The sequence below is a fragment of the Strongylocentrotus purpuratus genome, unplaced genomic scaffold, assembly GCF_000002235.5.
Source record: "Strongylocentrotus purpuratus isolate Spur 01 unplaced genomic scaffold, Spur_5.0 spur5_scaffold_11, whole genome shotgun sequence".
NCBI lineage: Eukaryota > Metazoa > Echinodermata > Echinoidea > Camarodonta > Strongylocentrotidae > Strongylocentrotus > Strongylocentrotus purpuratus.
The window spans coordinates 32484235-32510990 of record NW_022145596.1 but is presented as its reverse complement, the minus strand read 5'-3'; the positions used below and the strand labels follow the sequence as shown (position 1 = coordinate 32510990).

At 37.2% G+C, this 26756-nt stretch overlaps 1 protein-coding gene across 2 annotated transcripts in view; it reads right to left on the bottom strand.

Moving 5' to 3' along the window:
- Positions 1-2725: 2725 nt before the first annotated feature.
- Positions 2726-26756, bottom strand: part of LOC584171 (E3 ubiquitin-protein ligase MYCBP2) — a 62295-nt gene continuing 38264 nt past the window's right edge. The window contains exons 42-61 of one of the 2 annotated variants that reach the window (XM_030981196.1): positions 25144-25311; positions 23889-24218; positions 23039-23263; positions 22281-22509; positions 21498-21670; positions 20458-20538; positions 19525-20138; positions 18582-18693; positions 17443-17562; positions 16413-16520; positions 15793-15924; positions 14887-15022; positions 13297-13418; positions 12661-12846; positions 12057-12164; positions 9809-10018; positions 9138-9245; positions 8686-8851; positions 7150-7274; positions 2726-7106 (exon numbers count right to left, since the gene is read on the bottom strand). In XM_030981196.1, the coding sequence (XP_030837056.1) occupies positions 7159-7274; positions 8686-8851; positions 9138-9245; positions 9809-10018; positions 12057-12164; positions 12661-12846; positions 13297-13418; positions 14887-15022; positions 15793-15924; positions 16413-16520; positions 17443-17562; positions 18582-18693; positions 19525-20138; positions 20458-20538; positions 21498-21670; positions 22281-22509; positions 23039-23263; positions 23889-24218; positions 25144-25311 (3444 nt within the window). In that variant the 3' untranslated portion in view covers positions 2726-7106; positions 7150-7158. Of the gene's footprint in view, positions 7275-8685; positions 8852-9137; positions 9246-9808; positions 10019-12056; positions 12165-12660; positions 12847-13296; positions 13419-14886; positions 15023-15792; positions 15925-16412; positions 16521-17442; positions 17563-18581; positions 18694-19524; positions 20139-20457; positions 20539-21497; positions 21671-22280; positions 22510-23038; positions 23264-23888; positions 24219-25143; positions 25312-26756 lie in introns of both variants that reach the window. The other variant, XM_030981195.1, reaches the window with a different exon arrangement.

The window sequence follows — 26756 nt, the reverse complement described above, 5'->3', positions numbered from 1 at the left end:
CTTGGTAATGTATCCCTTGGATAGATGAAACTCTATGTCCTATCATGTTGTATGTGATTAGATTGATATGAATGTAGGTACCTGAGATCTAAAAACAAATGTAATGTTTAAAGTACTTGTGCAGAAAATTGTCCTAAAGGTAATTTAATTTTGTGTAATTGTGTTACATTATTTGTTCTCTATTATAACTATTCAATAAGACTGTCACAATGTACTTGTGTTTCTCACCAAAATGTATTAAGGATTAATTTAAAACATACACATGTTGAATTATTAATCTAAAAAAACCTGTTTGACCACCCACAAATGACTCAAGAAATATAAATATATTATACCTATATGTATCAAAGGTGTAATGTAACATGAACGTAACATGTTTATTTAATATTCTATTTCTAACAAGAATGAGTCAAGATTTTAACGCTGAATTTGGAGAAAATATGGGGTAATTGTCACAATCTCGATCATTTTCCATGTTTTAAGGTCTGTCTTGATAGCCTAAGCAAGGACAGTCTTTGTTATGATAATTAGTTATCCCTTATAGCCTGTTCTTTAGCACTAGTTCTTTTCTTACTGCATTGCTAGGCATGCACCCAGGTGTTAAATTCTTTTATGATCTGGGCTGGGCTGGTTCAGCTAGTCATATAGTTGTGGAATCAGTCTGCAGCTAGCTCTCACACTGAGAGGACCTTTGTTTCATGAGCTGGGGTAGCCACACCTGTTATCCCTTTAGGTGTCACCAAGTTTTACTAGCAGTAAGTTAATTTGTTTTCTTATTTTTAGACTGCCGTCTCCGGGCCGGTCTCGGATCCGCAAGGACCAGGCCAGTCCGGCGCGTGCACTTCTCCCGTACAAGCCCCCAAATGGGGGTGGTCAAACAGCCTGTTTAGATTAATTAGTCATCATGTGCATGTTGTAAATTTAATCATTAATTTATTTTGGTGAGAAAACACACGTACATCGTGGCATGGTTCTACCAAGCAACAAATGAAGCCACAATGCTGTGTGTTGAGGGACTATCTAGTATTATTGAAGGTTTACAAGATAGAGTGTTGTAGACTTCGTGGACATGTTCTTAGACTAAACCGGAAAGGTTTTATCATGGATCTTCTGGTCACAGGTGGAAAGGTTAATGAGTTCCAGTTCCAGTTAAGTCCCACTGGATTGTATTGACTCACCTGTGCTGTTTCATCAAACTTGTTATCAACAAGTTACAATAACTGTTGTAAGCTACTGAAATCATGGCATCTGATTGGCTGAGAGCTAATTTGTCTTATAATTTTAGCATTAGTTATTTATAACAAGTTTTTATGAAACAAGGTCCTGGTCTTTATATGAAGTGATATATTATTCTTATTCGTGGCCCAGACATGTGGAGTATTGTGTTCATACTTTGTCACTGCAAAGGAAAATGTTGTACATGTATATCCTTTTAATGATTGAAATAGTCACATAATTAATACAATTTAAATTTCAAGCTTCCTTGGAGGAGGAAAAGGGTCGCAGGAATATTGTATAGTTTTCGGTGGGCTTCAAGACTTTAGTGTAAACATCTTATTTCAAGTCATCAAGATATATGCTGGGAATCTTGTATATGAACCCAAACAAGTATCTAAACGGCATATGATTACAGTACTGTTAATAAATGATTAGTAAAGAAGATTACATGAATCTTTAAGGGTTTCCAAAAATGAAAAAGCTACATTTATTGGATCTTTGCTGCATTTAAATTTGAAAGCTAGCTTGTAACATTCCCCCTGTGTGGTTGAAACCATTGTGCGTGTGTTATCTAAGGTACTGGCTGCCTGTTCTTTGTGTACTCAATGTATTCTGCTTAATAAGCTGTGCTTTGTCAAGTTTAGAAATGTGAATATCTTGCTCTCAATCAAATATAATAAAAAGCTTTACTTTTGGCTGAAAAATATGAGTGTTCTGTTTCTGTATTGAAGTGAAGAAATCCATTTCATAGTCTGAACATTTATTATCAAAATCTATTAAAGGTACTACAGTGTATGTCCCTTTTGCAGGCCAAAAAAAATGAAAAGGTTAATTTCCAACGGCATTTGAAAGATATTACTAATTTAGAACTTCCCTAAAAAAATGGGGGACTTGAAAATGTCTTTTAGTGGGAAAATAACGACTATTAGTTGTCAGTTCGACTTAAGAGCTATAGAGCCAGTAAGTAATAGTCTGATTTTCAGGCCATTGTAAGTTTATGCTGCGCAAAGATTCAATCATTTTAATTTTGGCCATTACAAGAAGTTGGTTATTGATGTAGACAAATGCTCATGTACCCTTTACAGCTCATTTTATGTATGTTATTATCAAAGGAAAAAAAAAGCCAGTCAGTCACCCAATAGTGTCTGACAGTGAAGTCTAGCAAGTAGAGAGGTTTCCTTGCATAATTTGAATATTAGAACATTCACAGATAGAACATACATGACATATTCATAATTTCTGCAAAGTTCTACAGAATTTGATGTTGGCTGCAAAAGGGACATAGTACCTTTAATGTCAGCACTTTCCCTCTTAAGAGGGGTTACTGACTTTCGCGCCATGATGACACTCCTTGCACCCGCTAAGTGATATACCGTTAAAGGTATTGAATTAAGTACGGGCCTGAACACCTTTGAAATAGGATATATTTCAATGTAATTTTGAAACCAAGCAAATCATGACTACATTCTTGAATCCACAATAACAATGCAAACAAGAGAAGTAAAGATATGTTGTCATAGAAATTTGAGTTTATTCAATTATATCAATATGCAACATGTTTCAGTAGAATTATACCATTTTTCAGTCTGTTTTTCTCTCACTCTCTTAATACCTTTGAGCTAGATATGGAGACATTGAATGACATAAATTGTTAACATTCAATATATTCTTACCAATCACCAATTTACTGTACACATACAAATATCATCATTGTGATCATACTATTGCTGCTCACAAAAACATCACTAAAATACTATTATTAGGAAGATAAATGTAAAGACATCTTGGTTGTACATACACATGCAGCCAGCGTTAAGCCTCGTAGCAGTCATATGAACCATTCATCTTCATAATAATCATACAAATTCAATATAAACTCAACACTCCTGTGCTATTTTGTGCAGATTGTGCAAATATGACTTGCACATGTTGTTAAGGAAAACAATTACATGCATATTATCATTTCATTGGAATAATATTTGAAACAAAGCTCAATGCACATTTCTTTTTCTATCTCAATTTACCTCAGAACTCGTAGAATATGCCTGAGTTTTCTATAGTTAAATCTATTTCACTATGCACCATCGCTTCCAATTCATCACAAAACAACACACGCATAACAGGAACATCAATACCAATGGAAATACATTGTAATCATGTGTTACAAAAACTTACAAAGTTCAAAAGTTCAATTTTTGACATATATATGACTCTTGTCTCAGTGATAAATATACTATTAAATTTCATGTAGACTATGATTCACACAATATCAATTAGTTTGTTAGAATTAAGTCTTCAACTTACCCACCTGACTCCGGCTCTATACAAGAAGTTATCATCATCATCATTCAGTTGTATAATATTTCATTTAAGCAAACTAATGATCTATATCAACAGAAATTTACCTACAATGTAATTACTACAAGTGAAATCTACTTATAGTCTCTTTGAACATTTATTGAGAAGCATCATTTCATAAAAACATGCAGCTTCTTCATAGTTTAAACAAGAACTTTTACAGGATCATTCGAGGAATGAGATACACAATTCAAATCTAGTTATCTAATGCACACAATACATACAATTTTCTCCTAAGGGATACAGTGTATGTTCCACACACAAGGAAAAACAAAAACAAAAACAAATGGTGACATACTACTATTCTGAGAGCTTAGAAAGGCAATTAATTCAATACAGTCAACCCTGCCTATGAAGACCATCCAAGGAAAACAGAATAAATGGCCACTGAAGGCAAGTTGCCTCTTTAGACAGGTTCTACGACACACATTTCTTTCTTGAGGGAGACAAAATGCATGGCCTCTGTGGACAGGTGGCCTTTATACAGAGGTTTCCACTAAGACAGGTTTGACTGTACTTCTAAAAGCCCTATATGCTTTAGATACTGTTATACAAGGTGGATTGTAAGAGACTTAGAGAATATGAGAAACACCGTGTGATATCACGCGTCTCATCGACCATAGAACAACACTTCACAATGAAACTATTAAAACATGGGAGCTGAAAACAGGACTGCTTTAACCTTAGTTCACTAGAAAAATGTTCATGATAGTCAGTCATCTGGCTGGGCAAAACCCTGCATATGACACGAGACTAAATGCATAGAGATACAATGCAAACAGCATGTACCCATGAATACATTCATATCATGATTATCATGTCATGAATGAACAGGTTTAATACCCTGGTTGAATGCCCTTTCTGAATGCTTAACCTAAGAACGTCTCTACTACATCTATCTTAAGAACCAATGTTGTTTTATTTCTGATAAAGTTCTATATACTCTAAGATCACAATTCTACGAGAACTCTACAATGACCCTAGTTGTATGAACTATGATGTCATTTAATGACTTTCTAGACTCACAAAGACCTACATGTATTAATAGCATAGCTTGAATGCTTCACCATGCAAAGATATTCATCCCATTGTGGGGAATATATTCCATGGTACAAAATATGATATAAAAATAATATATAAATGCAGACTGTAATTATGAAAATGTATGAAATATTTGAGTCAAAACATACATACAACAAAATTGAATCCGTTCGACAAGGCAGCTTCACATATGCTAAACCTTATGTTACATGGACATATTGCAATCATACGCACAACACAAAAACAGTATCCTGTTGAAATAATGAAATCTCAAATGCAATTTAAATGAAAATTGATGCAGCTCGAAATAAAATATTCTTAATATTCCATTACATCACTGCAGTATACAAGGTCAGTATAGTGCAGCACTATACTAAAACACAACATATTTGGTACACTTGTTATAATAAAACACTATATTGAGCAAAATGGCATCTTGATATCTTGGAAATTATCAATTATTAGATAAGAATTGATTTGTTGATACATTAATGAAGTACTAACCATTTTCACAGCATAGATGTACCGGTATGTCTAAAGTGAAATTTATTACGATCAATCTTTACTAATCTTTTCAAAATTGCCAAAAGAACTGCAAAAGTGAATTGTAACATTGACAAGAAAATAGCCATTATTCATATTTGTACAAAAGTCTCAATATTGTGTTACTTCATAAAGTCAAACATATGCTTTGTGCTCCACTAAAAATGAGTTCTTTTTTTTTCTTTGGTACACTTAAATCTACATGTACCATTTAACTTTAACTTATAAATTATGTCATTAAATATTTCAAGAAATGCTTCCTCAAAGTCATTTTATAATTTGTTTTAATGCAAAAAAGAAAAGAAAAAAATGCCCCATCAATTTCGATCAGCAAGTGCGAAGTGAATCAAAACCAATTTCTTTGTAATGAATGTGCACTACTGGAGATTTCAAAACTGAATTACATATAAACAACTTGGATTGCACAAAGTACACTTGTTTACTTAAAAAACCAACTCAAATCTTCATGCCATCTTGTGAACAAAGCACATTTTATACATATTGCATTGAAGAATCAACATATCACAGTGAAATAGCATTTTACTTATCAAAATATTGGATATTGTCTAAATCCAACAGACATTTCAGAATTAGACAAAACTATTATATTTCACTACGGGGTCATGTGACTATAGTTTTACGGTCCTAAGGGTATTCCCCTTAAAACATCTTAGTTATACCTACACGAGAATACACCATCTCAGATTCTGTGCTTTCATTCTGACAATTATCAATAATAACAGATTCAAATATTAATATACATTGGAATGAACATTTAGCAAAGAGGAGGGGGTGGGGGGTATATACAGGCATAAACACATTACATAATCTCTTATGCAAATGAAACAATAATACAAACTAACATAATTTCATCCATTCTCAGAAGGATTCAAATTCTTACAGATTTTATGGAGCAATCAATTGACATTAGATATAAACACAACTGGTTACATAAAGCTTTTAACTTTCATTCCTCACATTCATGCATGTGTGTATGATTCAGAATCACATGGACAAGGAAATATATTTGATAGACATGAACATTAACATCTTTCCATACCTTTAAACAACTGTTTTTCTAACTTACTTTAAATATGGAATTTTTATTGAGGCTTTGGTGTAAAACATCATGGGCTTTCTATCTGCCCCTCCATCTACCAAAGACTACTTACAAATGAAGAAACTAAAAACATTACTCATTGTAGTCACACTGATTTAATTTCATTCAAAATCACACAAAAAGAATTACTGGAAAACCAGATTTATTAGAGACATGAAATTGTCAGGAATTTTAAACAATATTCATCTTCACAGCATGAAACTTTCGAAAATTGCAAACATCTAGCGCTGTGTCATTTGTGAATATGTTAATTTTGGCATGAAAACTTTCGAGAGTCTGAAGCACTCACAAAACTCACGAACATTAAATGCAATCAATTCAGGTTTTACAGTAGATGAATGCAAAGATAATGTCGGAGAATTACCTTGACAAATAAAAGTAGATTCTTCGTCAGAATTAATCCCTTTAAAGAGATATACTCCTGCCCTGAAAGCTGAGGCAGTATGCAGCAGTACATCAGAAACATACTGCCTCAACTTGAAGGAATTCTGAAAGAAAATGACAAGAACTCGCTCAAATTGACAGATGGGAACAACACAAGTGTGTCATGTATGTTCATGATATCCGGTCCTTGGCTCCATGAAGGGATAATACCTCGGTCACATCGCCAAACCGACTCCGAACCGACTCCAGACCGACTGATTCTGTGTCATGCCTGGTAATGTAATTGCTTGTTTGGTCTTTTGTTGATTTGGCATCGTTGGTGTGACAGCCATATGAAAGACGCTCAATCCAGCCCTTTTCCTCCTCCTCCTCCACAATGAGAACACAAGTTCATCCTACTACTCAGCATCCCTGTCTGTTCTCCTACAGACCATAGCACCATGTTAGGGACATCTTGGTGAAGTCCTGCACTCTGAGCAGACACGGTGACATCACTAGAACGTATGAGCATTCCTACACACACCACATCCTAATGCAAACTCTTCTCCTGTAGGTGGATGCTGTACATGAAGGGGGCATTCTTCTCCCTCTAGCTGCTTGGCTCGTGCACCTGCATGCAAAGAACACAACGTATGTCAAACACTCCTCTACCTCTGAATTAATGGGGATAGTTCTTAAAGCTCACACCTCAAGAGTTAAAGTGTTCCATATTTCTCTAGCAAACAATGTCAATTTTCTATAGCTGTATATACATGTAGCTGAAAGTCCATGTGTACTTCATATATTTCTCCTTGGTCTTTCAACAACAAAAGATCAGTTGACACACACTCACACACAAAAATCATTCAATGCAACATTTCTCTCTAGTTTATTGTGGGACCAAGATAGATATGTTCAGTTAGTTATATTGCCTAAGATGTAAATACTAAGGAGTTGGGGGGGGGGGGGGTAACAATGACATCAACAATTTTGTGGACAAGCTTGCTAACCAGATCCATGGGCTTTAAAAATTACAAACATATTGAAGAAGAAACAGATCTATCAAACAAAAGAAAAAGGAAAACAAAAAGTTCAGAAACCTGAGGAATTTGATGAGAAAGCATGACAACAAAATCTAAACTTTGCAGGCACATGTAGATGTAACTATTGATAAGGCTACTGGGGGAGAGGGATACTGTGGGATGGAGTAGATTGACTTACCAGCTGGACAGTGAGGAAGCTCAGCTTTAGGGGTGGGGGGGGGGAAGTACTGTGGGATGGAGTAGATTGACTTACCAGCTGGACAGTGAGGAAGCTCAGCTTTAGGGGGTGGGGGGGGGGGGGGTACCGTGGGATGGAGTAGATTGACTTACCAGCTGGACAGTGAGGAAGCTCAGCTTTAGGGGGTGGGGGGGGGGGGTACCGTGGGATGGAGTAGATTGACTTACCAGCTGGACAGTGAGGAAGCTCAGCTTTAGGGGTGGGGGGGGGGGAAGTACTGTGGGATGGAGTAGATTGACTTACCAGCTGGACAGTGAGGAAGCTCAGCTTTAGGGGTGGGGGGGGGGGGGAAGTACTGTGGGATGGAGTAGATTGACTTACCAGCTGGACAGTGAGGAAGCTCAGCTTTAGGGGGGGGGGGGGGGGGGGGTACCGTGGGATGGAGTAGATTGACTTACCAGCTGGACAGTGAGGAAGCTCAGCTTTAGGGGGTGGGGGGGGGGGGGTACCGTGGGATGGAGTAGATTGACTTACCAGCTGGACAGTGAGGAAGCTCAGCTTTAGGGGGTGGGGGGTACTGTGGGATGGAGTAGATTGACTTACCAGCTGGACAGTGAGGAAGCTCAGCTTTAGGGGTGGGGGGGGGGGGTACTGTGGGATGGAGTAGATTGACTTACCAGCTGGACAGTGAGGAAGCTCAGCTTTAGGGGGTGGGGGTACTGTGGGATGGAGTAGATTGACTTACCAGCTGGACAGTGAGGAAGCTCAGCTTTAGGGGTGGGGGGGGGGGGGGTACTGTGGGATGGAGTAGATTGACTTACCAGCTGGACAGTGAGGAAGCTCAGCTTTAGGGATGGTGGTGATACTCTGAAAGTCATCATGACAAGCCTGGCAGAAATGAGTCGATCCAAAGCAGAAGAAGACAGCCACCGAGCAGCAGTAACGACATTTGTACTCCAGGAAATCTGTACCATGCTTGGCACACATCTAAGAAAAGAACAAGTCAACAGACAGATGGTTTATTTCAAAGGAGTACTCACGAAGTGAGCTTAGCTAATAAAGAGTAGCTGATAAAAGTAATTAAAAACAATTTTGTCTTGTGTAAACCAACGAAGGGTTTCAAAATCTTATTTTGATAATATATAGTTACATGTATAGTGCACCTTGAGCATTTGATTAACCATGGATTTGGTGCCTTACAAACCTTATGATACATCATTATTATTACGATCAACATTCATGCTCAGATACATCAAGATAAATATTGACTAACCTGCGCTCTAGACACGTCAGAACATGCTCCACAGACTAACTCTGATGGATCATAGTCTTCCTGGATCCCTGCTTCCTGGTCACAGCGTGCCTCTCCTCCATAGTAAGCCTGACAAAAGAAAATACATTAATATAGAGAAATTTAAAGTAATGGAAATAAAAGATTTTTCTATAGACATAAGACTGCTGAAAAGGTGCTTTAAATATTTGATACTAATAGTAAAATTTCAATCATTTGATGGGTTCTTCGAAATCTTATCAAACTAAAACATGAATGTTTCACTTATTAAGGTCACCTAAGGAAGTGACCAGTGTAGACAGGTAGCCTCTCTAGACAGGTTCTTCAACACATTTCTTTCTTGAGGGAGATAACATACACAGGTGGCCTTAATATAGAGATGTTCACACTTACTTATGGCTTACACTAGTACCTAAATATGGATTTTCAAACATTTCACTATCACCAGAATGCATACAATATTTTGATGGAGTTCAGAAACTAACACATTCACACCTATTCTTTAAATATTTTTTCAAAGGGACAGCATTTGTTTAGATAGTAATAATAATAATAAGGAAATAGAGATAGGGTAGAATAGAAATGAACATTTATGCCTGATATACATGAAAATAATTCATTACAAACAACAATGATGATACACAATTCCTCACCTTCTTACACTTGAAGCAGACATAGTAAGCGTATCTATTCATAGCAAAGCCTGCAGGATCATTGTAGAACCTAGCTCCTGGAGTAGTGATAGCTTCACCCTTCAGTAACCCTTCATATTCTACTCTCATCAAAGCCTTCCGTCTCACATCCTCATGAAGAACCTCGATGGGTTTCAATACATCCTGCAGGGAGGTGTGCTTCATACTCATCTGAAAACAAAAAGCATAAAATGTTTGTTACAATCCATACAACAATCAACATATAAACAACTACTAGGAGAATAATAAGCCTGTTGTCAACATTTCTGTCAAAAGAAGAAATGAAGGTTTGTCGCCATGTTGTTCCTCTGTTGATGGATCAGTTTTTTTTTTCCCCAACAGGCCACGTAAGATTTACACACAAAAAAGGAGAAGAAACTTGAATGTTAGAGTGTGAAATATCTGACAAATCACACCTTTACCTAGAAAACAAACGACAGTATACCTTTTGAATTTCGCATTCTCCTAATACAATAAGAACTAGATGGAATTCGACTACGCGCAGTCGAAAATGATGCCTCCGTCATAGAGCAATTTTACAAACCAAAACAGAACACATTTTTCGAATTCAAGTTCAATTGTAATCCATTAACAGGTTCTCAGAATATCGTGATTACAAGCAATTTCTCATATACATATATGACCCTTTAGTTTTTTACCTCATGACCCTAAAATCTACTCAGTTCATTGCCTCTGCAAGATGTCCTGAGTTAAATACATGTAGTAATCCATCTGTCAGTTCTAATGAGAATGTGTTCACAAGCTATTTCTGCATACATAATGAGCCCATGACCTTTGACCTTATGAACCAAGAATCTACTCAGTTCATTGGCTCTGCAAGTAACATACATGACCTAATTTTGGCAGGAATCCATCAATTGAGAACGCGATCACGAGCTGTTTTTGCATACATAATGTGCGTTGTGGCCTTTGACCTTTGACCTCGTAACCCCAAAATCTAATCAGTTCATCTGCTCTGCAAGTAACATACATGCCCTAAGTTTAGCAGCAATCGATCAATCGGTTCTTGAGATAACGCAATCACGAGCTGTTTTTACATACATAATGTGCGTTGTGGCCTTTGACCTTTGACCTCGTGATCCCAAAATCTAATCAGTTCATCTGCTCTGCAAGTAACATACATGCCCTAAGTTTAGCAGCAATCCATCACTCGGTTCTTGAGATAACGCGATCACGAGCTGTTTTTGCATACATAATGAGCACTGTGACCTTTGACCTTTAACCTCATGACCCCAAAATCTAATCAGTTCTTTGACTCTGCAAGATACATACATGACCAAAGTTTGGCAGGAATCCATCAATCGGTTCTTCAGATAACGTGATCACGAGCTGTTTTTGCATACATAATGAGCCCTGTGACCTTTGACCTTTGACCTCGTAACCCCAAAATCTAATCAGTTCATCGGCTCTGCAAGATACATACATGACCAAAGTTTGGCAGGATTCCATCAATCGGTTCTTCAGATAACGCGATCACGAGAACGGGACGTACGTACGTACGTACGTACAGACGGACGGACGGACAACCCGAAAACATAATGCCTCCGGCTACTTCGTAACGGAGGCATAAAAAGTCATTATTCCAAAGGACAGAACTGTTTTTAAAAAACAGGTGTTTTTGCCACGACCCTCTTTCATGTCAGGAAGAGAGATACATGACTTTTGAGGCCGACCTTTTTTTATGTCACAACTAATATGATGAATTGAATGATGTGTTTGATCGGTGAAGAAAACAAGTTGTGTAGACAGAGATGTCTCAACACAGTGTAAACATCCAAAAAGAAATATTTCAACATGTCCATAAAGTGAGCCGACAACGGTCCTAGTGAGTGTATGGGTGGTAGATGACCTGATGGTAGTTGCCCTAGAAGATATTTGCCTTAATAGATGAATGACTATCCTATTGAATAAGGGATTGTCTTCCAACATCTCTTTTGTTCCTCACACTCTTGTGATATCTGTATGGTGCTTTGATTAATGTGAGAGTTGAATGCTTACCATATGCCTTATACGCCCTATCATACATGAGAAAAAGTTATACATGTAGCTTCTGAAATGATTCCCCTACTACTATAATTATAAACCAAATATCGATGCCTTTATTCCATTCTGCACTGAAGTCATCATTACTATGATTTCATTGGGTCAAGGAGTAAAATCTATGATTTGGACAATAAAATGAACTTACCTTGCAGATGGGGCAGAGAGAGAAACCAAAGGTGATACGAGGACCGACCCACGACCCTTCTAAGACGGCTTGACAGCAATGGTGATGGAACACATGACCACAGTTCAGCTACAAACACAAAAATGTCAAAGATAGCACAAATGTTAAAACAAATTCTTCTTTACTTGTTCAATTCTATCACTTGGGAAATGAATCATGATTTATGGGAAATTTACTAAACACACTAAATTTATTCTTATTTACACATTGTTTTAGAGAATGCAGCGGTCTACCTCTTCATCGTTGTAGAGGTGTCATGGTGAATCCAATGGTTTGCTGTTCGTGTCCCGCCGCGGCACTAATGTCCTTTGGCAAGACATTTATCCACATTTAGCACACAATCAATCAAAGTGAATTAAATGGGTACATGGTAGGATTGAATTCCTTGAAATGCTAGAGTGCCATAATGGCAGCCATGCTAAAGCCAGGGTAATGGTTGTGGAGCGCCAGGAGTGTCAAGTTGACAGACATGAGCACTATATAAAAACCCACTATTATTATTTATTATTTGAAAAAGCCTTCAGGACACACTAGCGGTATATAAACGCAGAATATATATTCTTACCTGTATAGCTGGAGCACATGCTAGGGCCTCAGTGAAGCATATCATACACATATCATCAGCATCCTGACGGAGAGTAGAAGATGGATTGCAACCATAGAGACAAGGTAAACAATCAGATTCGTCATGGATACCACCACACATGTGACCACATTGCTGTACCTTGGTACATGCGTTATCAGCATACCGCTGTAAAAAAAACAAATACATATAAATATTAATGTGGGCTTTGTATCTTCAAATAAAAGCTTACTACTCATATCATTAAGACATTGTTATGCAATTGAATGAGGCCAATAAAATAAAGACAAAGTAACATTAAGAAACTAATAAAAGACATTCATTCAGGTTGATTGATCGGATGTAAAATCAGCATAATTTACAGAATGTCTATTACATTGATGTTAGGGTAAGATAATCTTCTACCTGGACACGTATATCTACCAGAATAACTTTGAATAATATAAGGAAAACCAATTTACAGAAGTAACTTGTAAAATTTTATGAGATTGTAAAATATGTAGCATTCACAAACATGTAAGTTTTAATGAATAAAGGAAATTTTAAAATTGGATACACTTCCTCACATGGAATATCCTTGACAAGAACAGAACTGTCTTTAGAATGATGAAGTCTTACCTGACAATCAGGATCGTTACACACGCTTCCTGCAGGTCCAAGGATTCCTGTTGATGTCTTAGTACCACAAAAACGACAGGTTCCCATGGCAACTGATCCTCCACCACCTGTAGCTGTGTTACCTGTAAACAACAGAGAAATGAGAGATGACAAAGTGTGTTGAAAGAATAGAGGCCCAAACATTTCATCTGTTTGGAGGCGGAAAGGTGTTAACTGAGGGTAAAAGTATACAATGTATGAGTTAACGATAAAGTTGAGTTCTGGTCATGCGATTGCATTGTGAAAGAAACGTGTGGAGTCAATCAGAAAAGGTTGATCATCTAGCATATACAGTGTACGGTAAGTATTTGTGTGTATTGCAAGGTTCTGGAATCATCAAAATGATAATAAATTTGGCCAAGTCTTGGTAAAGTTACAAGCATTATACACAGAAAGATGTATATGGGACTACACGAACACGTGGCGTAAAAATCCGTCCCGATTTTTACGATGTTACATGCAATATTTAGAATATGAAGGCATTTGAAGAGCCATGCTTTTCAGGGAGCATGTCTTATCTGATGTTCGTCCACACTTGCTTAATACAATGATAACGCTCACAAAAAAAATTCACCTCTTCCCATAACTCAACCTTCTCTTTAACACCCTTCTGGCTCTAAAGAGACAATTTAATCAGTAGATGCAACACCCTATGTAGTAAGATACTCATATACCATGTTAACAGGTATACATTCCTTACCACAGATATGACACAGTTACAGAGATGCCAACTTTTGGAAAACAGAAATAGGGAGGATTTGTAACTGACACCAAATAATGTGCGCGTAACGCACATCTCGAGCGCATATCGCCCGACCCTTGCAGCCAGGGTCCAGGGCCCGCCTTAGGGCCCTGGAAGCTCTGGTGTTCTAGATGCTCTCTGGTGCAATCTGAGCCTTGTTTTGCAGCATTTTACATGTGTATTTAGTAAAAAAATTCCCACTTTTTTTTAAAAATAACTTATAAATTGTACAAAATGCATGATGAATTCCTTTCAGACTTCTGAATACACAGGTACTTGAAACTGTATTCGGTCTTATAATTCTGAGACCATTTCTTGGTCTTCTTTTGCTGATTTTCCGCCATTTGGATTCTGTGTCAATATCCACACATTGGTTACGGCGATCCATATGCTAAAACAATCTTTCGCTACTCTTAATTTGTCTTTTAACATAGTGGAATTACTACATGCTAAAGTTCTCATTCAATTCACAGATATATACTGATAAGTGCCAAAAAAAAAAAATCATAATTAAAAAAAAGAAAAAAGGATAAGGATGGTGATCGTAAGGTCGGGAGTTGGGGGTGAATTATCGGGAGCCTCCCGATGAAATCGGGAGGGTTGGCATCTCTGCAGTTATCTGCATAGGGTAAGACATCATAATTATCAATTTCTAAATGATTTTATATCTTTCGTTTTAAAGAGTAGGTGTGTAACACTAGTCATAGCAGCAGAATTCTACAAGGATTACAAATTATAATTCATACACACTCCTAAATTTCTCACAAGAAAATACCAAGTCGGGAGTCTTTAGAATATTTTTGTTTTACCTGGAGTGATTTCCTTGAACTCCACCATAGCTTTGAGTGTCTTGGAGTCAGCGAGGGTCATGACCCAGAAGAGTTTACTCCGCCCACATCCTTCATGGAGGTCAACACGGATAGACTCCTCCTCTTCTTTGAAAACCTGAGGTCAAGATGTACAAAGACAGTCAACAAGGACAGCAAAGGTATACTCATCAAACCTATTGAAAACATTAAACAGCAGTCTGTCTTTGAAACATTATTCACAATTGTAACATATCATATTAGGAAACAGACTATTGTTCAGACATAACTTTATCTCCTTTACGCAAAGGTCAATCATTGGAGCACTTGTTATGAAATCAGTCATACCTGACTCTTTGTAGAGCCAAAATCTTGGCTGGGATTCTATTAAAGCTTGTTCAGATATAGCACAGTAATCTGCCGCAAAAAGCTGCCGCGGTTTTCTTGTGTTTAAATAAATGGCAACCACGTGCAACAAAGGACTAAGCTCTGTGTTATAAGATCTAGAAATGTGAAGGGTATTACACTCATATCTGAACGAGCCTTTATGGAGGGTATTCAAGATAATGAAAGCAGTGTTCATACCTTTCTCTGATGGTTCCTATGTCTCTTGGGTAGATGTAGCACTCTATCACAGTCAGCACATAGGTTACCACAGTGTTCACATTGGATAATAGCAGATGTTTCTCTATCATTATGGTTATACATATAAGTAATACACTAAGATAACAAGAGTAGTGTTCATACCTTTCTCTGATGGTTCCTATGTCTCTTGGGTAGATGAAGCACTCTATCACAGTCAGCACATAGGTTACCACAGTGTTCACATTGGATGATAGCAGATGTTTCTCTATCATTATGGTTATACATATAAGTAATACACTAAGATAACAAGAGTAGTGTTCATACCTTTCTCTGATGGTTCCTATGTCTCTTGGGTAGATGTAGCACTCTATCACAGTCAGCACATAGGTTACCACAGTGCTCACATTGGATGATAGCAGATGTTTCTCCATCGTCATGGTTGTCACATGTTGGCTGCTGAAAGGGGACAGGAATAATTGATTGTCAATTTAATGTTTACATTCAACATATTGTATATAATGATGATTTAATTTGATTTGATAGTTCAAGCTTTTTACTTGGCATGATTTCTTTGACATTATTTTCATTCTTCAGAAAAGTCAACAATTAATGAAAGCTCATTGGAATATTTTAAAATATATAGTTCAAGTTCAATTTCAAGTTTTATTTCCACATCTGATTTAAAAAAAACATACAAGTACAATTTATATGCATATATACAATGATAAACGTTAAAATGAAACATCTTTCATTGAAATCATAATGGGGTGGGAAAAACAGAGGCCAATGGCGTTTCAAGGTTATTCCTAAAAATAATAAAATTTAAATAAAATGTTTCTTAAATATACTTAAAATAAGATAGAAATAAAAAGATTAAAATGACACAACAGAGACTCTATTTCAGAGTCCTACTCTTGAATGTTAGAATATGAATAAGATGATACCTTCTGTTTAGCTGCTGGTGAGTCTTTGCCTTGAGCCCATTGACTAGATGATAATCTCTCTACATGCTCATGCTCTAATACACAGAGAGATGCTAGAGATAGCCACAGCTGAAATGGAATGGAGAAAGTCAGGTTAGGAATCAGGTATTCATCAAAGATCAAAAGCAGGATGGAAAAAAACTGGGCCTTGGTCAGATAGAGAACCATATTTTTAATTTTAATCTAACACTAATCGAACATCTCTTGATGATTAAGAATTCGCATGGGATTATCTTTAAAAAAAAAATATATATATAATTTAGTAAGTATTTGGCATTAACTTTGCCTGAGAAAGAAAGCATATTGAATCACTATGACCCTTGGCTCTCTCCTCCCGGTATAACTGATTGGGGTTGTGCAGGTGGACCACAGCACTGGAGTAGTGCAGTATTAAGTTCTTAATGTGCAAAAGGGGTGACCCTCCCTCCTCTACACGGGGCATGCATTCAACGTCCCATCTGATGGACAGTGTTTTCCACAGTAACACAGGGAGAGGCACATTTAACACACAATGCAGGCTTCTGTCATCCGCCTGGGCTAGGTTTGAACCCACAATCTTTGGCTTGATAGGGTAAATGCTTTACCAACTGAGCCAACTTACCTTTCTGAGGTGCATGGACACAATACCTTTGGTATACATATGGGGCGTTGCAAGAAAGTTACAATCAACTGCAAATCCCCAAAATCAAGCGTAAGTCTTGCGATTGATCACAACTCAACTTTCTTGCAACGCTCCATTAGAAAGAGAGAGAGAGAGAGAGAGAGAGAGAGAGGGAGAATAAAAGCTAGATCTAGTTAACTTAATATAATTGTTAAAAACTTTATTCCTTACAAAATCCTAGGAAATTTAGGAGACTAGCTGGGCGTTTCAAGAAAGTTGAGTTGCAATCAATTGCAAATATCCGTTGCAAATTTTGCAACTTGCAATCAATCGCAACTTTCTTGCAAGGCCCCATAAGATTTGTGCTAATATTGAGATGGATCTACTCACCGTGTTAGTCTTGATACAGAGTGCTGGTGCTCTCTTAGGTTCATCAAGTTTAGTGAGTGACAGGACCCTCTCTGCTATGGCTCCCTTAGTCACCTTGGCCCACTCAGAGGAAATCTTACCCTGCAGAGATGAATCGTAGCAATAATAGAAAATAATGTTTTAATTCAATTCAATTCAAATTTTATTGTACAATTATTGGAACTTTGTTTTGTTTGCATATCAATACAAAATTACAGATTATAAAATCAATAAGAAACAAATGGATACAGAATAGTACATTTGACTTGAACATAGATCAACAAGCAGACTAAAATTCAATTCATAATTCAGATTAAATTAAATTCAAATTAAATTCAATTCATAATTCAGATCAAATCCACATCAAATTCATACAACATAAAGAAACATGCAAACGTTCAAATTAAAGATAAACTCCAGTACTGGTAAAAAAAAAAAAAAATTCTCATAGAATCAAACAAAACTTACACTGAATGTTCAAGATTACAAATAAATGACATGTGCCAAACAATTTTGGAAGATAATGTATACTGGCTGAGTAATGAGCATAGAAAGACAAGGAAATCAAGGTAGTACTAGCCCCGACACGATGTGTGTTGTCCCATATATAGCTTTCTATGTGAGTGCTTGTTACTTTACCAAGACTCGGTCAAATTTATTATGATTTTGATGACTCCAGAACCTTGCAGTGCTCACCAATACTTACATGCTACATGATCAACTGTTTCTGATCCTTTCCACACCTTTTCTTTCACAATGCAATCGCATTACCAGTACTAAAGTTTATCTTTAATGCAAGAGTTGAATCAGCGCCATTAAAAAACTACTGCTCCCATCATGTCCTCACAGCTAAACCATGGGACCATTCTAGAATTAATCTCTTCCATATGTTCTTAAAGCCTGTCTGCACTAGTACGGCCAGGAGGGATTAGACCTCCCTGCGTTGTCACCGGCAGGTGGTTATCTCATCAAATCAGCACTCAATTATCATAAGAAAAAGGGGACCATGGGGGATCAACGGGTACCCCTTAGGCACTGTTGGCTATATAGAGGGCTTAAGTAGCTACAAGTAGTGCAGTCCCGCTTTAAAGCTGTATGATATGAAATATTCTTCTACTTACAGCAGACATATCCTTGATGAGTAAGATGATCTGCTCTGCAATGTTGTGTGACATTGAACCACACAACCACCAATGTTTACTACGAGATCTCCTGGCTGGCGACTCCTCAGTACTGCAAAATATCAAATCACATTATACCCTTATTAATATCAAATCATATAATTATTTTTAGAAATATCAAATAATGACTCAAATCTGATGATACGAAGAAAATAAAATTGCTATACTCCTAGAAGAAGAACAAAATTAAAATAATTTTGGCAAGTTTGGCAATGAAGAAACACAGATGTATGAGAATTGTATTCATGAGTCATGCATTGTTATATATACTTGTATATTTGTTTGTACTCTTATACCCCAAGAGGAAGTCAAAGAGTCGATAAAATTCTACAATAATTTCTACAATAAATTTACAATAAGTCATTCGATCATATAATCAAATGTCCATCTATATGAATCAGTTCAATAAGCGGTTGACGATTAATTGGGGCATAGTCTTATTTCAGACAATGAAAGAATGATACAGCAGGAATAATGAGGGTTGGTCATATAATAAATAAAATAATATACCGTACTTATATAGCGCATATCACAATATGTCTCTATGCGCGGTAAGAAAGAGTAAGAAGGACATATTGATTTGTGCTTTGGGTACGAGTGTCATTATAGAATGTACATGCATGTATATATCACACAAGTTTGTGATGTTTAAAAATCATGTACTAATCACTAATACGTATATATAATTGCATTTGTAGTTAATCTGAAAACCCAGGATTTGATTAACAATTTAAAGCAGTTCTCTGAGAATGGGGAACTTTATAGTTTGAGCATGCAGGGCAAATATAAAGTGATGCCCTGTTTGCAATTTAAGAAGAGTGAGATATGCTCAACATACTTCCTCTCGTTAACATTGGAAAGTATTTTTGAAAAGAAATATTACCTCATCTGTTGTTGTAGTTTGGCCAAGGTATAGGAATGCGCCCCTCTTCCAACTCCAAACTCTGCAGTCCCTTTACCCATAGCAGCTTGCCATCCTCCCTTGACCTTGGTCTGAACCGTCAAAGCCTTAGCCACACACGCTAGGAAGACATCCAGGACTCCCAGATAGTCCTCAGCAGGGGTGTCTGGATTCCTGTCCGACAGGCCTTGGGTCAGGAGACTAAGATCATCCGGTGGAAGACTACTCACACCCATGATCTGCTTGAAGAGTTTGGGAGGAATCTCTAGCAGGAACCTACGCAGGACGGCCGTCACTTGTCTCTGGACCCGAGGTGTGCCGGTGTGAAGAAGTGAGACCAGGTCCAGGAGTAGTCCATCCTGCTGGGCTACGTAAGACCGGCCTACTCTGGATCCACTCAAGGCCAGGACCATAGATAGAAGCTCAAAGCAGTATGCATCAGGTGTTGATGTAACCTGGTCTATGGATGATGATGGAGCTGATGATGATGGGGTACTAGATGGAGTCAGCTTACTAGAAGCAGTCAAGCTAGCTTCCCAATCATCCTGCATCTTGATCGTCTCCTTACGGATTGCTTGAACGATGTGAGAACAAACCTGACAAGGGAAGAAAAAACAAACAAAGCTTGTCTTAGAGAGAGTACGAGGGATGAATAAAAAGCAAATAGTAGGTAGGTTCTGTGCTCTTTAAGTTTAAAGGAAATAGCTAGAACAAAATGTTACAATCCTCATTAAGATCCATCAGATCATTTTTAGTATGATCTAAAAGGAATGCTATCCTGTGAAGTAGAATACTGCTTCTTCACTTTGTTAACAGAAGAAAACTTATCCACTAACCAACAGGATTGAAATTAATCCATAAAGATTTTAGGATAATTCCAGTAGGCTTTTACTAAAATGAGTTCGGTTTCCATACCTGTTTCTGTAGGTTAGTGAGTTTGGGTCGACTGAAGAGGATTCCAACCATGTGCTCCTTCAAGTCACTGTCATTGGTGTCCTACAAGAAAGTTAACAAAAACAAAAAGGTAAACAACAACAAAAAGGTAAACAACAATAAACAAGGTAAGCTGTATCAAATCATCAAATACCTGGTAACCACATTTCACACACTTTTATGTTCAGGTCACATTCATTGATGTCCTACAAAAGGGTTAGCATCAAGAAATTGAATGACTTATAGTCCCTGATAAAGCTACTATTAAATTGTGATCTTGTGGAAATTTCCATTTTGCTTTATTTACTTACCTTCCCTTGTTAACCCACATGTGCTATTCTCTTATTCCTATTCATAAGGATGACCTATACCGTAAATTTCTGTGTATTGACGCACCCGTGTTAAAAAAACCCATGCTGGAAGGACTTTCATTTAACTGCGAGGTGCAGTTGAATGTGAAAGATCATTAATGTAAATTTAAAAAACAGTAGAGGACCTAGGATAGAACCTTGTGGTACGGCGTGTGTAATAGAAGAAAATTGGAGGAATTATTATTTTAAACTACATATTGAGATCTATCAGAAAGATTACTTTCAAATCAAGACGACAGACAAATTTGAGTGTTGTTCTAGTTTCCGATTACTGAGCTGGGAGCTTCTTTTTTTTTTTGTACCTGTGTAAAAGACGCACCCCCGACTTTGAATTTTTTTTCGGCGGCATAAAAGTGCGTCTTATACACGGAGATTTACGGTCAACTCTTTACATGCCACACAAATAATCTTCCCGTGCCACACTGGTTTTACCATGGATTAGATATACATGTACCAATGTCTTCAATATTACGTAACTGTGTAAGAAGGGTTGTTGGGAGCTAATCAAGGATGGAAATATACAATTTTTCAAAGCCATTTTTTTCAAAGCAATCTTTTCATCAATTTTTACCTATTTTTTGTGCAAAATGTCACGAGTGGTAGACGCGCAACTGTGCAGAGAGACAAAGAAAGCAAGCAAATTGTTATTACCTCATCTTCCGGTGTCTGCATATCTCCAGGTTTGATGATCTGGCTCTCTTTGCTGATTGGTTCTTCATCTGATAGTAGTCTACCAAAGACCTGTGAGGTCAGCAGACGGAATACCCTCAACGTCTCACTAACACAGTTCTGCTGCTGGAGATTCAAAGCTGATACCTGGGCACCTGTAACACAAAGATTGTGATGTCACGGGAGTTGGTGAAGATAGCTCTTTATTTACATATACTGTAAAAATTAATGTAAAACTTACGTTGTCACCACTGTCTACTGATATTACTGCTAGTGCTAGTGTTACTGGTACTGCTTCTAAAAATTTCTGATACTACTTCTACTAAGAGAGCTACTACTACTGTTTTTTCAGCAGATACTACTGCCTCTATTCCTAAAACTAATACACCTACTACTGCTACTGCTACCAAGTACAGTAACATCAGTAGAAATATCATGACTAACATAATCTACAACTACATGTAGCGCTACCTCTAAGTAAGGCCTTGTTCAGATATGATGTGGCAAAACCATAGCAAAGTTTTTATGATGACGTAAAGTGTAATATGCTTCACATTTCTGTATCTTAGAACACAAAGTACAGTGAATATGCGCAGTTGACATTTATCTAAAAAATAAAAATTAAAAAATTGCGGCGGTTTACTGCGTCATACCTGAAGAAGCCTTAACACTGTAAAAGGTCCACCTTTTGCAGAAAACGTCTGGTTTCATTCTTATGGTCATACTTCATGGTATCTAAAAAAATGTGTATAGAAACCATCTTACCAGCTGATAAGGTCTCCCCTCTGTTGCCTCCGAGTGCCTTCACCTGTCTAATCCTCAGATGGCTATCAGGTCCCTTCAGCTCAATCCGTACAACCTTTGACCCATCTAGACTACCAGTGAGGTCACAGGTCACCCATCCAGTATGCCTAGCATCAAGGTTAGACTGCTGAACCTTCTGGAGACCGTCTATGCTTGACCCTGATAGGAAGGTCATCGACGTTACCTTGTTCTGTAATGGAAGAAAGATAATAATATAAAGCAAACCTGATTTATAAAAAGGGTTCTGCGTTCGGATACTTTAACAAAATATAAGCTGATGTATTTGCAATTAAATTTTAAAAAGATCAGGCATTAATTAACACTTAATTCTATCAATATCTGCAATTAAGAATATCATTACAAATGTCTTTAGAAAGATTCATGAAATCTAGAAGGAAAAAAATGTTTAATTTCCTTTTGGAAGATAACCGACCCGTCCGGACACACGACATGCAGGTGAACCACATGAATCCTTTTATTATTTCTTTTTAATCTGAGAGCATTGACATTTTGCTTACAGACTGATGTTCAGGAAATTGTCTCACTGTGCAAATTGAAGAATGGAATCTTTTTGTTTATCTCAAACTCAGAAAAAATCTAAAACTCAGAAAAAATCTAAAAACAGCTTAAATAAGGTGTACCCCATCTTGCTGAAATCCCAACAGGACAAGACCGTTTCTAATCTCTACATATCACATCCTAGCTGTAGGACATCTTACCCCTAAGTCTCTTGAGTTGTCTACATGTACAGCAACCATCTTCAGATTCATTCCTTTGTTTCCTGAGATGGTGACAAACTTATTTCTATTCCTATCCTCATCACCAGACTCCCAGAAGGTCTCCGTAGAACCGTCAGTCAGACTAGGCAACATGGCTGCCCGGCTAGATACCTGTAGCTCTACGGAGTGAGTGATGTCTCGTAGTAGGTCAACCTTCACTGAACTCTGTAAAATGAAAATATAGCAACAATAATAATTTAATTTACCCAGGGAAGTCTCTTCACCACCGATGCTGTTCTTACTGAGCATTTGCCAGATATCTATTTTACACCTTGGTGGATAGTGGCAAATGTGGATTAATGCCTTGCCAAAGGACACAAGTGCCAGGATGGGATTTTAACCTTCAACCCTAGGATTGAGATTTGAGAGTCAAGTCAATTAACCACTATACCACAATGCATCCACATTTAGTATCAAGTGTACTAACAAGTAAGAATCTTAGATAGAACCAATCCTCTTATGGATGTAACTTCTAAATATACCATAAATGGTATTGATGTCTCACAATATTATAACCATCTTTAAGCGGGACTGCACTACTTGTTGCTACTTGCGCCCTCTATATAGCCAACAATGCCTAAGCGGTACCTGTTGATTCCCCATGGTCCCCTTTTTTTTAATGAGATAACCACCTGTCAGTGACCACGCAGGGAGGTCTAATCCATCCTGGCCAAACTAGTGCAGATAGGCTTTAAATATAGATTTTGTAATGCATGATGTAAAAAAGCCATTAGGTATTCAGAATTGCATACAACAATATTAATAATAGTGAGTAGGGATATGAACCTACCTGTGATGTAACGCTTGATTCCGTCATAGATACCAAGCTACCCGTCACACTCCCCTCTCCATCTCCTTCATTCTCATCAGACTTAGAGAGGATCTGATTGATGTTACTAAACACCTGAGAGCGATGGAGAAACACATGATCGGCCTGACGGAAGCGCAGACACCAGCACCGCATGGCCATCTGTTGAAGGGCGCCTCCTGTTGGTAGATGCATCATGACGGTAGCGATGGTTTGGAGGAGGTTGTGGAAGGTCGCTGGGAGAGGTTGAATGGCCTCGCCGGCGATGGTGATATCAGATAGAGGGTGCTCACACATTAGACCTTCTATCTCCTGAGTAGAAAAAAAAAATATGTATAAAATTAAAATTTTCACTGTACTGTCCAGCAGTCAGTAGCGACTTTAATTCCGGCAATTTTGACCAAGCAGAGGCCTAGTGTATAATATGCAATACTGTATAATGTTCCATTCAATATTAAAATGAATGGATGGATGGGTGGGTGGACGGACGGACGAGTGAGTGAGTGGATGGATGGATGGATGAATAAATAAATGAATAAATGAATAAGTGAATGAATGAATGAATGAATGGATGAATGGATGAATGAATGATTGAATGAATGGATGAATGAATGAATGAATGAGTGAATGAATGGATGAATGGATGAATGAATGAATGAATGAATGAATGAGTGACTGAATGGATGAATGAATGAATAATTGAATAAATGAATGAATGATTGAATGAATGGATGAATGAGTGAATGAATGGATGAATGAATGAATGAATAATTGAATAAATGAATGAATGAATGAGTGAATGAATGGATGGATGAATGAATAAATGTATGAGTGAATGAATGGATGAATGGATGAATGAATGAATGAATGAATGAATGGATGGATGGATGAATGAATAAATGAATGAGTGAATGAATGGATGAATGAATGAATGAATGAATGGATGAATAAATGAATGAATGGATGAATGAATGAATGAATAAATGAATGAATGAATGAATAAATGAATGAATGAATGAATGGATGAATGAATGAATGAAGGGATGGATGGATGAATGGATGAATGAATGGATGAATAAATGAATGAATGAATAAATGAATAAATGAATGAATGAATGAATAAATGGATGAATGGATGAATGAATGAATGAATGAGTGAATGAATGAGTGAATGAATGAATGAATGAGTGAATGAATGAACGAATGAATGAATGAGTGAATGAATGAAAGACCTTACCTGTTCAGGTTCCTTCTTCTCTTTCTCCTTTTCTTTATCCTTGCCACCATCACCTTCCTGTTCCGTCTCTTTCTCTCCTGGTGATGGTGTCAAGGATGAGACAAAGTGCCATAGAAGATCATGGAGACAGGTCAGCTGTGTCACATTCCTTAGAAGCCAGTTCAAAGCCTGTCAGAAAACATCATCACAATACTCTCATCATGAGATACCACAACAAATTCATCATTTTTTCCTGCATAATCATCAACCTTGACAAAATGCATGTCAAGCTCGTTTCGTAAAAATGTCAAGGTGACTGGCAGTTTCCAATGCTGCCACAGATGATGCATACATATAGGACTACAAAGAAAACTCATGATGGCGAGTTCAAACATATTTTTTTTTCATTTCATGATCATCATCAGGAACTGGAATAATTATGTACATGTACTGTTTATATACAGTGAGGAGGTTTGACATCACATGAACTCGAACTTCTCTTTCTTTTTCTCTTTGTCCTTGCCACTATCACTGACAGTCATGCGTATGTATTGCTAGCAAAACATTGAGTTCATGGAGCATAATTTATCTTAGAATTTCTAATCTCTGTCTTTCAATTTGAAATGATTAGACTAAACATGATTGAACAGACTATCAGTAGAAACTAGATGGAATTTTGACTGCGCGCAGTCGAAAATGATGCCTCCGCCATAGAGCAATTTAAACAAGTTTGGAGTTTAAATCTCCAGTGGTTCTTGAGATATCATGATAACAATCTCAATGTATGGAATTTCATAAGTTGACCTCTGTGACCCTTGACCTTTGACCTACGTGCTCCAAAATCTAATCAGATTGTCTTCCTATGGTGATACACACTATCATTAAGTTTGAAGTTTAAATCTCCAGTGGTTCTTGAGATATTATGATATGGTGATACATACTATCATTAAGTTTGAAGTGAAAATTCTCCAGTGGTTCTTGAGATATCGCGATAACGATCTCAATGTATGGAATTTCATAAGTTGACCTCTGTGACCCTTGACCTTTGACCTACGTGCTCCAAAATCTAATCAGATTGTCTTCCTATGGTGATACACACTATCATTAAGTTTGAAGTTTAAATCTCCAGTGGTTCTTGAGATATTATGATAACAATCTCAATGTATGGAATTTCATAAGTTGACCTCTGTGACCCTTGACCTTTGACCTACGTGCTCCAAAATCTAATCAGATCGTCTTCCTATGGTGATACATACTATCCTTAAGTTTGAAGTTTTTACATCTCCAGTGGTTCTTGAGATATCATGATAACAATCTCAATGTATGGAATTTCATAAGTTGACCTCTATGACCCTTGACCTTTGACCTACGTGCTCCAAAATGTAATCAGATTGTTTTCCTATAGTGATACACACTATCACTAAGTTTGAAGTTTAAATCTCCAGTGGTTCTTGAGATATCATGATAACAATCTCAATGTATGGAATTTCATAAGTTGACCTCTGTAACCCTTGACCTTTGACATACGTGCTCCAAAATCTAATCAGATCGTCTTCCTATGGTGATACATACTATCCTTAAGTTTGAAGTTTAAATCTCAAATGGTTCTTGAGATATCGCGCTAACAAACTCAA